Source organism: Branchiostoma belcheri, unplaced genomic scaffold, assembly GCF_001625305.1.
Source record: "Branchiostoma belcheri isolate BF01 breed outbred unplaced genomic scaffold, Haploidv18h27 scaffold4, whole genome shotgun sequence".
NCBI lineage: Eukaryota > Metazoa > Chordata > Leptocardii > Amphioxiformes > Branchiostomatidae > Branchiostoma > Branchiostoma belcheri.
The window spans coordinates 2,127,156-2,140,613 of record NW_017804020.1 but is presented as its reverse complement, the minus strand read 5'-3'; the positions used below and the strand labels follow the sequence as shown (position 1 = coordinate 2,140,613).

Below are 13,458 nucleotides of genomic sequence, written 5' to 3'. Positions count from 1 at the left end.
TTGTTTGTTCAAAGTATGTCCCTACCAAAAGGTAGGTACTCATTTTCACTTGAGTGAAGTGAGGAAGTATGCTGCATACATTGTATCTGCAAACATAGTCAGTATAATACATACATGTATGTACAGCAATGAAAGATATTTAGGTTAAATGATGCGAATAGCTACCAGTTATGTTTTTGAATTTTAACTTTTAGGATATGTTGGACAATGTTAAAAGTTCTATTATGTAACAATAGACTCGCTGGTAATATCGCTGATTCTATGGCTGTTAGATATCTCGATCAGAGTTTCTGTTGACAATTGGGATCACTACTGGTAAAACCACCGATTATACTAAATAGGAATCTCTACTCTGTTTCTCAGTTGTTCTACTTCCCTCTGGTGTCTGTAGGTCAAAGATGCTTACATCAACTTCCTGAACCACTGCTATGTGGACACGGAGGTGGAGATGAAGGAAATCTACACCAGTAACCACATGTGGACTCTGTTTGAGAACTTCCTCATCGACATGGCCACGGTGGGTAAAACAAGTAACAGTCATTGTACTTTTCTGCATGGATATGATTTAAGAGGGCCTGCATGGGGGGTCTCGACAACGCTCTACGCTAAATTTTGAGAGCCGGCTACGTATTATGCTGAATTCAGGAAGCCTCCCAATTACGTTTTACCGTTTTATTCTTTATTGACGGTACTATAGGAAATAACATGTCTTTTTATTTTGCAAACCAGATACGAGAGAACTGCGTTTCTACTGCTAAAGAAGTATCTTCTGTAAGTGCAACATGCTACAAGGCTTAGTACATGCAATGTATGAAATCTTGCTGTGCACAAAATCTTAATACTTAGCCCAATTCTTTTACCTCTTCTGAATTTATTGCAAAGACATACAGTCAAAACTGCCCAAGGAGACAACTCGGGACCAATGTGGACAGGTGGTCTTTATAGACAGGGTTCTTAATGCTTACAAGTGTCAGTTGGAAAAAAATCCAAAGGACCATCGAAAAGGGGTTACATTGGCCAGGTGTCTTAAGATCCTAAGTTGCAATCTACATGATAGTCACTTATCTTGAAAGTTCATCTGTGTACAAGTGACCATCATTATAAAACAAGTTTGAATTGTAATGGCCAACACAAAAAATTGGACTCACACAACTCCAGTCTTTGTCAGTGGATTGCTCATTCCTTGACAAAGACTGAAGTTGTACAGTTGAAAATTTGGGTGAGTTCAATTTTTTGTGTTGGCCATTACAGTTCAAACTTGTCCCATAATGATGGTCACTTGTACAAGTTTCGCTCTAACTGTTTTCTCTCATCAAAATTTCTCGTGACAGACTCTTAAAAGAATGTAGACCATCTCTATAACTGAGACACCACGGCCTTCTTTGAAAACTAGAATTTTCCTTCCTCTCAAGGTTTGCAAGACGACAGATCGTAACCACGCCGACCCCGTGCTGGAGCATTACGTCACCAACACCATCATGAACATCATCACCATGTTCTTCAGCTCCCCCTTCTCTGACCAGAGCACCACAGTTCAGGTAGGTGGGCCACTGTCTGTGGCCTTCTTCAGTCAGTATTGACCATGGTAAAATCCTAATTGTTAACAGCCCTACAACCACTGACAATCCATCAGAAGCATACTGAGGCAAGGTGTACATCAAATGTTGATACAGCTTTCTCCATTCTGGTCCCCACCTGTTATGTACAGATTTGAACTGTTTCACATCTGATTCACTTCTAAAGGTGCTCAAAGCCATTTCAGGGTGGCAAAACTGGATTTTTAAAGACAATTTAGAGCATGTAGTAACAGATCCAATCGGAGGAAGCTGTTATCCATAGAAATGTAATGTTGGCAGCTAGAATATTAGTTATTGTCTTCTTTGTACATTACTGTGCTGTACTGTACTGTACTGTACTGTGATGAAACATGTAGCTGTTCAGTCATGTATGCCTATTTTCTTCTTGGACTTGACTGTCAAAGCTAAAGCTCTTTCAAAGAAGGTGTTGATGTGGTCTACATCTACCCATCCATGTACCTTGTAAAAATACAGATACCATGACCATGGATGTCACCAGATCAGCCTTGGGCCTAACCCTGTATAACCAACACAAATTCAATACTAAAAGACTACTTCAGCTCTGAGAAGGTTAAAAGGCCTGTAGATGGAGCAGTGCAGCATGTAGAACTGAGCAACAGCAGTGTCTTTGAAAGACGGTGGTTTTGATTCAGTGACTGTTTTGAGTATGTGTCCAGTGCTAACAGGCTAACAGTGCAGCATGATTGCTCTGCCTTGTTCTTGTTCTGTTCCACCTTTTGTAGAACCTAGCAACATTGTACAATGTTGGTTCTGATATATGTACACATACATGTGAGTTCTGTGGCTGGTTAAAGTACAATGTATGTGTGCAGTGCTGACAGGGTTTTGCAGCATGATTGCTCTGCCTTGTTCATGTTCTGTTCCACCTGCATGTTTACCAACAGTTTGTTTATGTCAGTGCCAAGGATAGAGGTTTCCCTACCCCTGACACTGATGTAAACATCTGGCATGGCTGTGCCCAAGGCAAGAACTAGAGCTGTGGCAGCACATTCTCTGTACCATATCATGAAAGTTCATCTGTGTTGGTAGTAATCATAGTGAACTTTATTCCAACACAAGGTTTACACAGAGATCACTGCCACCTTTTATCAGAGAGTTACAGTTACATCTCGAGGTAAAGTCTCGAGTGGATAAGGTCACGTGTATATAACTATAACTTTTGCGAGATTACATTCGGAAGTGATTGGTCATTAATTATCCTGATGAAGGCGACAGTGGTCCTTGAAAGTTTTATCTCTTGTAACCCTTGTGTTGGAATGAAGTTCAACATTTTACTCTGAACTGAGTTTGCTCGTTGCGAATTTCTTGTACCATCACAGGAATATAGTAGGTTGTAAACGGAATATCTCTGATATGGAAAGCATTGAAAGACAGCATTTCTCCTAAGAACGTATTGTGCTATCACAACCAGACTCAGGTCAAAAGGGTGTACCTTGCCTTGAGCTTAGCTATGCTGTTTTTATATACTCACACTTTCCCTACTGTTGGCTTTGCATGGACTTAAATGCTTGTGTAAGTATGGGCTTCTTTCTCATGGAGTGCTCGAAAAATGGCCCTGTTTGAGAGGTACACTTGTATATGCCTGTTGTTATCTGTTTGTCTGTTTTTCTGTCTGTCTGTCTGTCTCAATTCAATGATTTGGTCAAAGTTTCAGACTGTTTAAGTCTTTATATTTTGTCATGTATTTCATAAGTAGTCCATGCTTCTTACATGCTCAATGTAACTATTCATTCATTCATTAAATTATTTTTCTTTTGTTTTTCTGTTTGTTTGTTTGTTTGTTTGTTTGTTTGTGTGCTTTGAACTGTACCAGGTGTTTCTCAGCCCGCAGCTTCGTGCTGTTGTCAATAGTATGTTTTTCGTAAGTACTGTGCATGTTGTGTTGTCCCCAAGCACAGTAAGCAAACTATTCTGTTTCCCACTTTTATAGCAACCATAAAACATATTTTATACACTACATGTACTTGCACATTATCATTAGCATGCCCTCATGTCATCTGCATTCCTTCCTGTGTTGTCTCTTGCACTGTTTTCACACACAAAATGGTTAATCAGCACAAAATATCTTGTTCACACTATTGCCCCACACATCACTTTTACAGTCTCGCATATTATAGAATAAATTGTTGATGAATCATAATCTCCGACATAAGGTGGTATAAAAGTAGATATTATATATTTCCCATACCTTGTGGTTCTTCTAGATTATGAAACGTTATTGGAATAAGTAAATCCACATAATCCCTCACATTGATTGAAATGGACATAACGTTAAGTTATTATTTAAGCATGGGAAGTGTTTTGGTGACCAAGCCCTTCATTCAAGTTGCCTCAGAGGTAAGCATTTTGACAGATGATTAGGAACATCCTTTTATGCCAGTAAATATGTTGTTTTTCTTTTTCCTTTTTTTCTATTCTCCCAAAGACCCGACAGCCAATCTTCGTCCAGCTGCTGTCCGGAGCGTATCGTGTGTCGCAGTGCACATGGCTGAACACACAGCAACGCTGCATGGTGGAGACTTGTATCAAGACCCTTACAGAAATAGGTAATGCAGCATATGTGGTATTGTTTGTGCATGAAGTGTGGTACAGTACAGATCTTGTTCAACTTCCCTTCCCACACATTTTACTAGTGGTTTTACTTGTTTATTTCACATGCAAAAGTTTTGTAAATCGAACTTACATATTGCAATTATATTGAAATTGATATAAAACACTTGTCATACATTTTTGAAACTTGTGCAAAAGTTGATCGTGATTTCCACAAGTGTAAATAGGAAGTGATTCAAGATCTGTACTGTATTTTCTTTGTATACAGCTTATTGCTTATGCCTGCTGCCAACCAATATTAAAAGCTATGAATTTCTGCAAGATGACCTGGGGATTTCAACCTTTTTTTACTAAAACTGGAGCTGAAGAAAGTAATACATGCATACGTAGTCAATAGCTGTTGTTCATTCTTGATCAAAACAGATGTTTGGAAGATGAAATAATGTCAGTGTTTTCAATTTTCGAGGAAGAAGTCAAGATGAAGCTGCAAACCGTAACAGACATTTGTGCTCATTGTTGTTCTTTGTAGTGAAGAAAAGGAACATTTTGGTGCCTGTAGACTTAGGCAGCCACATCAACATGCCCGCCAGGTCTATGTCAACGGAGAAGTGGCGCAATACGTCCAGATCCATCGTTGGTGGGAACAGAATGCGTACCCTTTGTTCATGTCTGTCCCTGGATGCACTAAAAATCATCTAGTAAAACTAACTTGTCTGTCACCAATGTGAAAATTTAGACTGTCCTATTTCATGACTTTCAGATATATCTAGGGACCTTTAAAGTCTGCTTTTCCGAGTTTCAAACAGTGTGATTCCAATCTTTGGTCCTTGTATGCAATTTGTCCAGTCTGCTATTTTCTTTTTGTCTTGTATACTAGTTACAAACATTGTCAAATCTTTCAAATCAATCTCAAAATTTCGAATCCCAAGTAGTTGATAAAATTAATTCTGCGCACAATTCTGCATTTAATTTTTCTTGCAACTGGCTCCAAAAACTTATTTTTGGTGTCAGAATACTAGCATTGTTACTAGTAAGTAAATTATTTGGTTACATGGTTAGTTCTCCTGCTCCCTTGACCTAACAAGAAACTGTTCAGCAAAAATTTACCGCTGTATAGGCAGCTGTGGGATGAAAATTGTATGTGAATTGGAAGAAGTAAAGAAGTAAAAAAATGTTAAGTCCAATGAATTACTGTTGTTACAGTACTGTACTGAAGAAAATTCTGAAAATGTAGCATGCTTACGAATGTGTGAACTACTAATTGCTTTTGCTTGGGCTTGCTATGCAACATGTATTCTAGTTCTACTGCAAATGTACAGGTCTAGGTTCAATGCACAGTGACGAATTTATAACATACATCTACCCATAATTACTCATAATCATGGTGTGCATGTATGTTGAAGACTTGTTTTGATGACGTTGTCTGCCCAAGTTGCTGAAGGATGCAGTGGTATGGGGCTGCCTGATGTTAATAAATATTTCAGCCTGTCCAGTTTCTGTTGCTATGAAGTCATCATTCCTACTCAGTCATCTAACTAAAGTCTTCTCATCTCCCATTTCTGAATCAACAGGCGTCATACTGATTACGTCATTCTTTTCAGCCTGGAACTACATCTGTGTCACTTGTGTGTTGGCTGACAAACGGCCATCTCATCCAAACATGTACTACCCCAGTACATTGGTAGAATGTACTGTGCCTGTGCAAATGCCATTACACAAGATTGTATTTGCGTGTTTAAGGATGACATCTTGTCTGTAGTTTAATTTTCAAATGTTGTGTTTGGAAAAGATATTGACTGTAAAGGGCAAAATTCTGATGCAATGTTGACCAAACATCCGACAAAAACTGTGAAATTCCAGGTTTTGCTCAGGCGCAGTACGTTTAGCCAACGTTCTTACTACACCGAAAGTTTCACAGTTTGTGATTCTAATTATTATAGTATGAGTAACAGAGCATGTCGGTAGAACGTACTGCGCCTGCACAAAACCTCAATTTTTCACTGTTTTCGTTGGATGTTTGGTCAACGTTGCATCAGAATTTTGCCTGTTGCATACAACATCTTTTGTGACACAACATTTGGAACTACAGACAGAGTGTTAACATTATATGCGCGAGTACGACCTTATATGAGATGTTCTGCTAAAGTGCTATGCACAATACATTACGGGTTTCACGCAGGTGCAGCACATTCTACCAATGTGCTGAGTAACATCATAGAGGTAGAAAAAAGATCTCTTTTCTACCTCCATGGTAACAGTGTGTTACCTCCATCATATGACTTACTTGTACATGTATATGTCTTATTTGTTCACATAGCGAAGAACCGTGGCATAGCCATCCCTGTGGACTTGGACAGCCAGGTGAACACCCTGTTCTCCAAGTCCCAACTCCTCATGGCCACCTCCCGTAAGTGGCTGAGTACGCGGGGCTCGTCACGACGAGACTCCATCATGGCCATTTCACGGGACACCAGGAGCATCATTGAAGGGTTGCAGGTCAGTCTGTTACCGTGGATTTCTGTCTTCTTAATTCATATAAGAAGACTATATATTTGTCGTGATAAGAAACTGCTGGAGAGGAAGAGCTTGGTGTTTAGGATTAACACTTGACGCAGGACTAACTGTCTTCATGTTGTACTCTTTTGTTTGCTCATCAATACAAAGCAGTGTTCTAGCCAGCCTAAAATTCAATAATTTGAGGCATCGTAGTGGAGGCACGGCAATCCTTTTTGGGCCCCAGGAAAATTTGAAACTTTAACCCTTTGAAATGCTGTGGGTTGTTGTATTTTTTTTTTGCATTTTGAGGGCCAAGGTTAGTTTAATGAGATCCTTTTCCATGTCTTTACTCCCCGATTTTTGTCTGTCATACAAAAGTTTTTTCTGTCATGAGCAAAAAGACGGATGCTGGCTAGAACACTGGAGGTTCAAAGTTTATCTGATGATTTAGAAAGTAACATTAACTGCCATGACTAAACAAGGAGTCCCAGAACTTGTCCACTTATGTTCCTGTTATTCATTCTTGTTAACATTCATTCACCTTGCTTTTCTATAGTTTTTCTCATCTTTCCTTTCCTCTCACCTTTCCGTGAGTCAGCAGTGGCAGGACTTGGTGCCTCCTCCCATGGCTGCCAACAGGCGCATCGTGGAGCTAACTACCAAAAACCTGCCACAGGTAGCACTGTGCCTACCTGCAGCATTCAGCAAAATCATAGTCAGGAGAAAAACATCATGTCTTGTGTTGTACTAGCCTGGTGTCCAGTCTATCGTGGTTTGAGCGGGCTCTCTTTGGGCCAGGAGATGATCTCCAATGCCTTGTTTAACTAGTCTCCTGGTAGGTTTTGCATGACAGGGGGTCACACACTCACTCACTGTTTATCGTCTGTTGGTCCCCGTTTTATGAGGGATAGATGTGCTTGCACTGTGGTACTGAGGCTTGATAGCAGCCCGCCACTTGCCTCTGTCCTGTGGGTTGATGTCATCTAAGTTCAAGTGGTGGAGGTCCTCCCTTATGTTGTCGAACCAAACAAGGGTTTGGACCCTCCACATCAATTAGCAATATATTGTGCCACTCAAACTCCTACCAAGTAAAACTCCTATGGGCATTTAAAAGTCCTACTGGTAGCCTAGTTAAACTTGGCAACAAGCTAAAAGAACATCTACAGGCCCGAAGGGAGCCCGCCTAAACCACGATAGACTTGATACCAGGTTAATGTTGTACTAGAAATTCCGCTCATACCATGTCACAGTGGTTAAAGGCTTGAAGCTAATTGGAAGAAAACATTACTCTGTCCCTCTGCCAAAGTTGCTGAATAGCGTGTTGTATTTAGTTAATATTTCTTCAGCTATGCATTCCTTCCTTGTGTTATTTGATACTATCTCCAGCTCAAAATGTTTGTCTCTTATTATCACAGCATGTTTTCTCTCAGGTGCATGTACTGCATACTACAAGCTTTTCTTGCATGAATCATGAAATATGTTTTCCTTATCTACTACTGCCCTCTTCTCTCTCCGGTCATCAAGCCAAGAAACTCCTTTTCAGCAGATCCAGACAGCATGCTGCCGGTATGTCCACCAGACAGTAACAGCCTCAATCAATCAATTTACTGTGCCCTAATTGTGACCCAAAACCCTCACCGGAGAAGGAAAATTCTGAAAAACCTGGCGTAGGGCTTGCAACCCAACACGTATTGTTTGCAGTAGAATCTGTAACAGCCTGCCATGCAAAAATATCTAGCCACTTTTTGTTAAAATTTAAAGTGCTTTGCTGAAGCTTGGTTATTCCGCAAGATCTTCATAGTCTCAACCAACTGTGTAGTAAGCTGCGTAGCTCGATTACACCTTTTTAAAATGAAAGCCACATTAGCTAGAGAGCTTCTTTTGAAATGTAACTTCCTCCCTTTGAAATGAGTTCATGTAGCACAATGATATGAAAATAAAAGAGGATTTCCCCTCAATAGTCATTATGAAGGAGACAACAGGAAGAGAAATTCAGTTTAAGACATTTTATGACTTTCTTGGCAGTGTAAGAAGGTATCAGTTGGGAAACACAGTAAGATAAATGTCTTTGAAATGTGTTACAGATTTACATTGTACAAGTGCCACAAGACATTGATTTTTGTACTTGTTAGGAGAAAAAGGCTTTCGTTATAATTAGTTGGCTGACAATGAAAGGAGAAGGACCTTTGAAAGAGAAGGCATTTTCTACTTGCTGGTAAACCCTTATTTTGACGTTGTTTTGCTGTTCCTGCTGTAGGACATTGTGTCCTTGCTGGAGGACCAGCTGCGGCCGCTGGTGCAGGCGGAGCTGTCTGTGCTGGTGGACGTGCTGCACAGACCTGAGCTGCTGTTCCCGCCCGGCTCCGAGGCCAGGCAGAACTGTGAATCCGGCGGCTTCATCTCCAAGTAAGAACCTCTTCTGATGATGATGATAATGCCAATCTGCCAAAAAATCGGCGTGTTGGGAGAAAGTTGTGTAAAATGCCTTTCCCAAGGCCACAACACCGGGGCATGTAGGTGGAATCGAACCCAGGACCCATAGGTTCTGGGCCAAATGCTCTACAATTACGCCACACAACGCCACCTAACAAAGTCTCCAAGTAAGAACCTCACCACCTTGAAATGTTCTGTATAAGGCCTAGGAAAAAAATGTTGTGTTTCTTGTTTCCTGACCAACCGTAGAAAAACTGCCAACCCTAGACTTTTTTGGGGTAGAACCAAAATAGAATCATCATCGTTCACTCAGCGACAGCTGCTAGCCTATGTATGAAAGTCAATAGTGTTTTGATAGTTAAGTAAACTTTGGCATTGTGTTTATTTGTGTTGCACTTTCCATGGTGCTGAAACCAGTGCTGTTGACACATCTTTTTTTCTAATGGATATCTCAGCATGTGCATTGTTACAGTGTTGTATCAAGCTATGCTTTGTCCCCTGTAAGCCCCTATCAAGTGTATACCAGTTTGTGTTGAACAGAATACATTTTTCGTAGTTACGTAGTCCCACGCCATAGTGGTAAGGTTTGGAACATGTAACACATACTGCACCTGCGCGAAACCCAGAGTTTCCATTGGATGTTTTGTCAAAGTATCACAAGAATTTTGCCCATTGCAAATGATACCTTTTTCGACACAACATTTGAAAGCCATAGAATGGATGTCATCCTTCTCAAGTACGTGAATGTGACTTAATACAAGACATACTGCTGAAGTATTATGCACAATACATGTTATACATTACAGGTTTTGCATATAGGCTGCGGACGTTCTGCCAATGTTACAGACCCTACAGAATTAACAGTTTCAATGTACTCACTTTTGTCACATTCTGGTTTTCGACAGGCTCATCAAACACACAGAGAGGCTGCTAGAGGAAAAGGAGGAGAAATTGTGCATCAAGGTGCTGCAAACTCTCAAGGAAATGATGACCACGGACATTGACTACGGAGAAAAGGTAACCATCCCAGGCACATGCTCATCATTGTCTCTGCCTTTACGTGTAGATGAAGACCCATTTGACACACGGGCAAAACCTTATGTACAAAAATTGTGTACGCACACGCGCATACAAAAACTGCTGTTGCTTTGGCCTACATAAAGAACTACATGTAGCCCCCCTCCCCCAGTATGTTCAGATTGTATGTTACCCACGAAGTAAAATGTAATCTGAACATACATTCCTAATTCCATCAAAGCGGGCCAATTTACACGCAGGAATAATTTACCAGTATGGTGTACCCAGTTTTTCATGCTCTGTTTTTTATACAGTTTTTGTACATGAAGTTTTTGCCTGTGTGTGTAAATCGGGTCAAAGACTGTTCCATACTGTGTTAGGTCTAGCATGCTATCTGCACAGTCTCCTATTATGGAAAGTGTCTGCTTGTCTCTCTTCATTTTGTTGTGGAAGCTAAGGGGTCCAAGCTGACCCAACCTTTAACGAGATAATACAAAATAACATAAGACACATCTGAAAAATTTGACCTCAAACTGGGTGAATATACTTTGCACCATCATTGGAAAATAGTCTTGTTATAAAAAGAATAGAGACTGACATAAAGTCAAATGTTAGCCCTGCTTTTAGACATTTACAACTTGCCACAAATACCTTTTTGTGTGCATTTTTCCTCTGTTGGTTCCTATTTATCTGTACCACTGAATACTTGTTCTTTTTTTGAGCATGGACAGACACATGTATGTCATGATCTCATGATCATAGCTTACAACTATCCATCTTATACTTTTGCATGAATATTCCAGAGTGCTGCTATGATTAGTGGTTGCAAATGTTTTGCCATGTTTCCTTCTAACCAGCATGTAATTTGCTTGTTGATTGTCTCTCCCATTTGTGCATGCGGCTGGTAGATCTATCCTGTAGAGGGGGAAGATCTGTTCACCACAATGAAGGTGCACCAACTAACATCTTGCCTTGTGTGACGTAACCCTTAACCCTGACAGGGGCTCGACTCAGAAGTTCCTTCTCCGTTTCTAAAAGTCACTGGTTTCCCCACACAATTTATGACTCAAAAGTTCCTTTTCCGTTTCAAAAGTCATTGATTTCCCAACACAGTTTACGACTCAAAAGTTCCTCTCCATTTCAAAAGTCACTTGTTTCCCAACACAATTCACCATTGTAAAAGTCATTAGTTTCCTCACACAATTTATGATGAAAAGACATTCAGATACTGGCTTGAACCTTGTCCCTGCTGCCAAACCCGGTAACTAACGCAAAGTTGGTTCAGGTAGGGTACTTTAGCAGGGAGAAGGTTAACTTTGGAATACCTAAACACTTCAAGAGGCAGATATGTAAGACTGCTAAATGGGAACTTGACGACAGAGTCTTTCCCCCAGTTGTTGTTGTTGCTATGTGTTTGACTTACTAACAGCAGGTTGTTGTTGTTGTTGTTATTATGTTTAAATGACACTATATCTATGCTTACTTGCCAGACAACCACAGTATGGTTTTGGGAATCAAAAAGATGTCAGATTTTCAGGTTTAGAAGAGTTTCAAAAATAAACTTTTTTGCCTGTACTGTAAAATGAGAGTACATGTAGTATTTTTGGTTCAGTGAACAATGAATGCTTACATGTAGCAGTTATGTTCAGAGAACTACACCCAAAACCAGCTGGTAGAGTGCATGTACAATGTATGTCATGCGTGAAGTAAATTGTGAGCTTGTGTTGTAAGAGCTGTGACTTAGTGTTCTGTGTTGTGTTTTTAAGTAAATTTAGACAGAATTATCACTGCTGAAACCTTTCCAGATGGCACAGTCACAGATAGAGCAATTGGAAATACACATGTACATAATTTCACATTTATTTTATTTCACAAAGCAACGCTGCATTGTGATGAAATTATAATTACAATATGCTCTGTTCCTGTTTGTGCCATCTAGATTGTGTAACATGTCTACATGTACCTTCAAGGTAGATCATTAACATTTTCTGAAAAAGATCTAACTGGACATGTAGTTCTACCCTGGGACAAAACTCATGAGGCAGCAGGCTTAGAGTTTCAAGCACACGTCCAAGTGATAGCCCATCTCCGACTCAAGCCCCTCCCCACTATCCACTGTGCCCTAACTTATAAGATGCGTAAACCCTCTACGCCGCTATTCGAGGTATGCTACGGGGCTGCGATATCCTGTTGCATAGCAGCATACAGTGTTGCGAACCTGGGGCCCAGTGAATAGTGGGGAGGGGAGTGAGTCACGGACAGGCTAACCGTGATTTTGTCAACTCTCCGCCCACTGCCTCAAGAGTCTGCTTCCAGGGGTAATGTAGTTCTGTACAAAGAGGATTAGCAAGAACTGTGATGTACATGTATGACTCATTTACTACATGACATACCATGGCTATATCCATTACCAGCAGTTAAACCTATGCTTGGCATTTTTGCTGCCTTTTTCCTACTTCTCTGTAGACTCTGTTCTGCTGTAGCGAAGTTTTAATCAAGTTCCTGACAAATTAAAGTCAGAATCATTACAATTTTACCATTTTGGGAATACCAGCCAGTGATACTGCTTAAAATTTGAAACACACATTCAAGACAAATGGAGAAAAAAAGTGTTATACTTCTACATGTACAAATTGTACATTTTGAACATTCTTTCAGGAAAGGTTGTAGTGGCTTTTAGATAACATAGAGTGCTCTCTTTTTTGTCCTGGTTTCTTTCCAGGATCAGAATTTCCCTGGGGCTATGTAGACCATTGTTCTAGCCAGCCAGAACTTTTTTTACGTCATCTCGAAAATTTTGAAGCCTTGACTCTCTAAAACACTTTCCTGCATTTTGATGGGCAAATTTTGTGCAATGGCATCTGTTTTCATATCTTTACATGCTAATTTTTGTCCATCAAAGATGACTGGCGATATTTTGTCTCAAAAAAGAGAAAATTTGGTGAAATGATGGAAAGATGGATGCTGGCTAGAACACTGATGTAGACTAATGTTCTTCCCATGTTGAGCTTCTGTTTTCTCTCCTCTCTGCTTCCTCACTGCTTGCTCTCACCCCCCTCTTCTGCTGCCTGCTGTGGGCAGCAAGGGGAGCTGCAGGCCAGGAATGAGCTGGTAGGTGGCTCTTCTGCACACCTCGGGTGTTTTATACTAACTTGCCGTGTCATTCTTTGCATGCTTCCATTGCCATGGTTACAAAGCCTCGGGATGAACAGTCAAAGAAGCAAATTGATGATGCAAAGAGGGTAAGGGTTGAACAGAAGCAGTGCTGTCAGAGAGTTCAACAACAAGATGCTATTTATGGAAAAACATGAGCCTGTTGTACATGTATCAGAATAAAACTTGTATTGTTACAATCGACAAAAAG

General features: G+C 40.3%; 1 protein-coding gene across 1 annotated transcript in view; it reads left to right on the top strand.

The window, feature by feature from the left end:
• LOC109477077 (inositol 1,4,5-trisphosphate receptor-like) overlaps positions 1 to 13,458 on the top strand; it is a 122,976-nt gene that overhangs the window by 84,555 nt on the left and 24,963 nt on the right. Inside the window, exons 35-40 of the mRNA XM_019778122.1 lie at positions 392 to 517; positions 1,413 to 1,538; positions 4,024 to 4,144; positions 6,466 to 6,644; positions 8,902 to 9,050; positions 9,983 to 10,094. Of these exons, the coding sequence (XP_019633681.1) occupies positions 392 to 517; positions 1,413 to 1,538; positions 4,024 to 4,144; positions 6,466 to 6,644; positions 8,902 to 9,050; positions 9,983 to 10,094 (813 nt within the window). The remainder of the gene's footprint in view (positions 1 to 391; positions 518 to 1,412; positions 1,539 to 4,023; positions 4,145 to 6,465; positions 6,645 to 8,901; positions 9,051 to 9,982; positions 10,095 to 13,458) is intronic.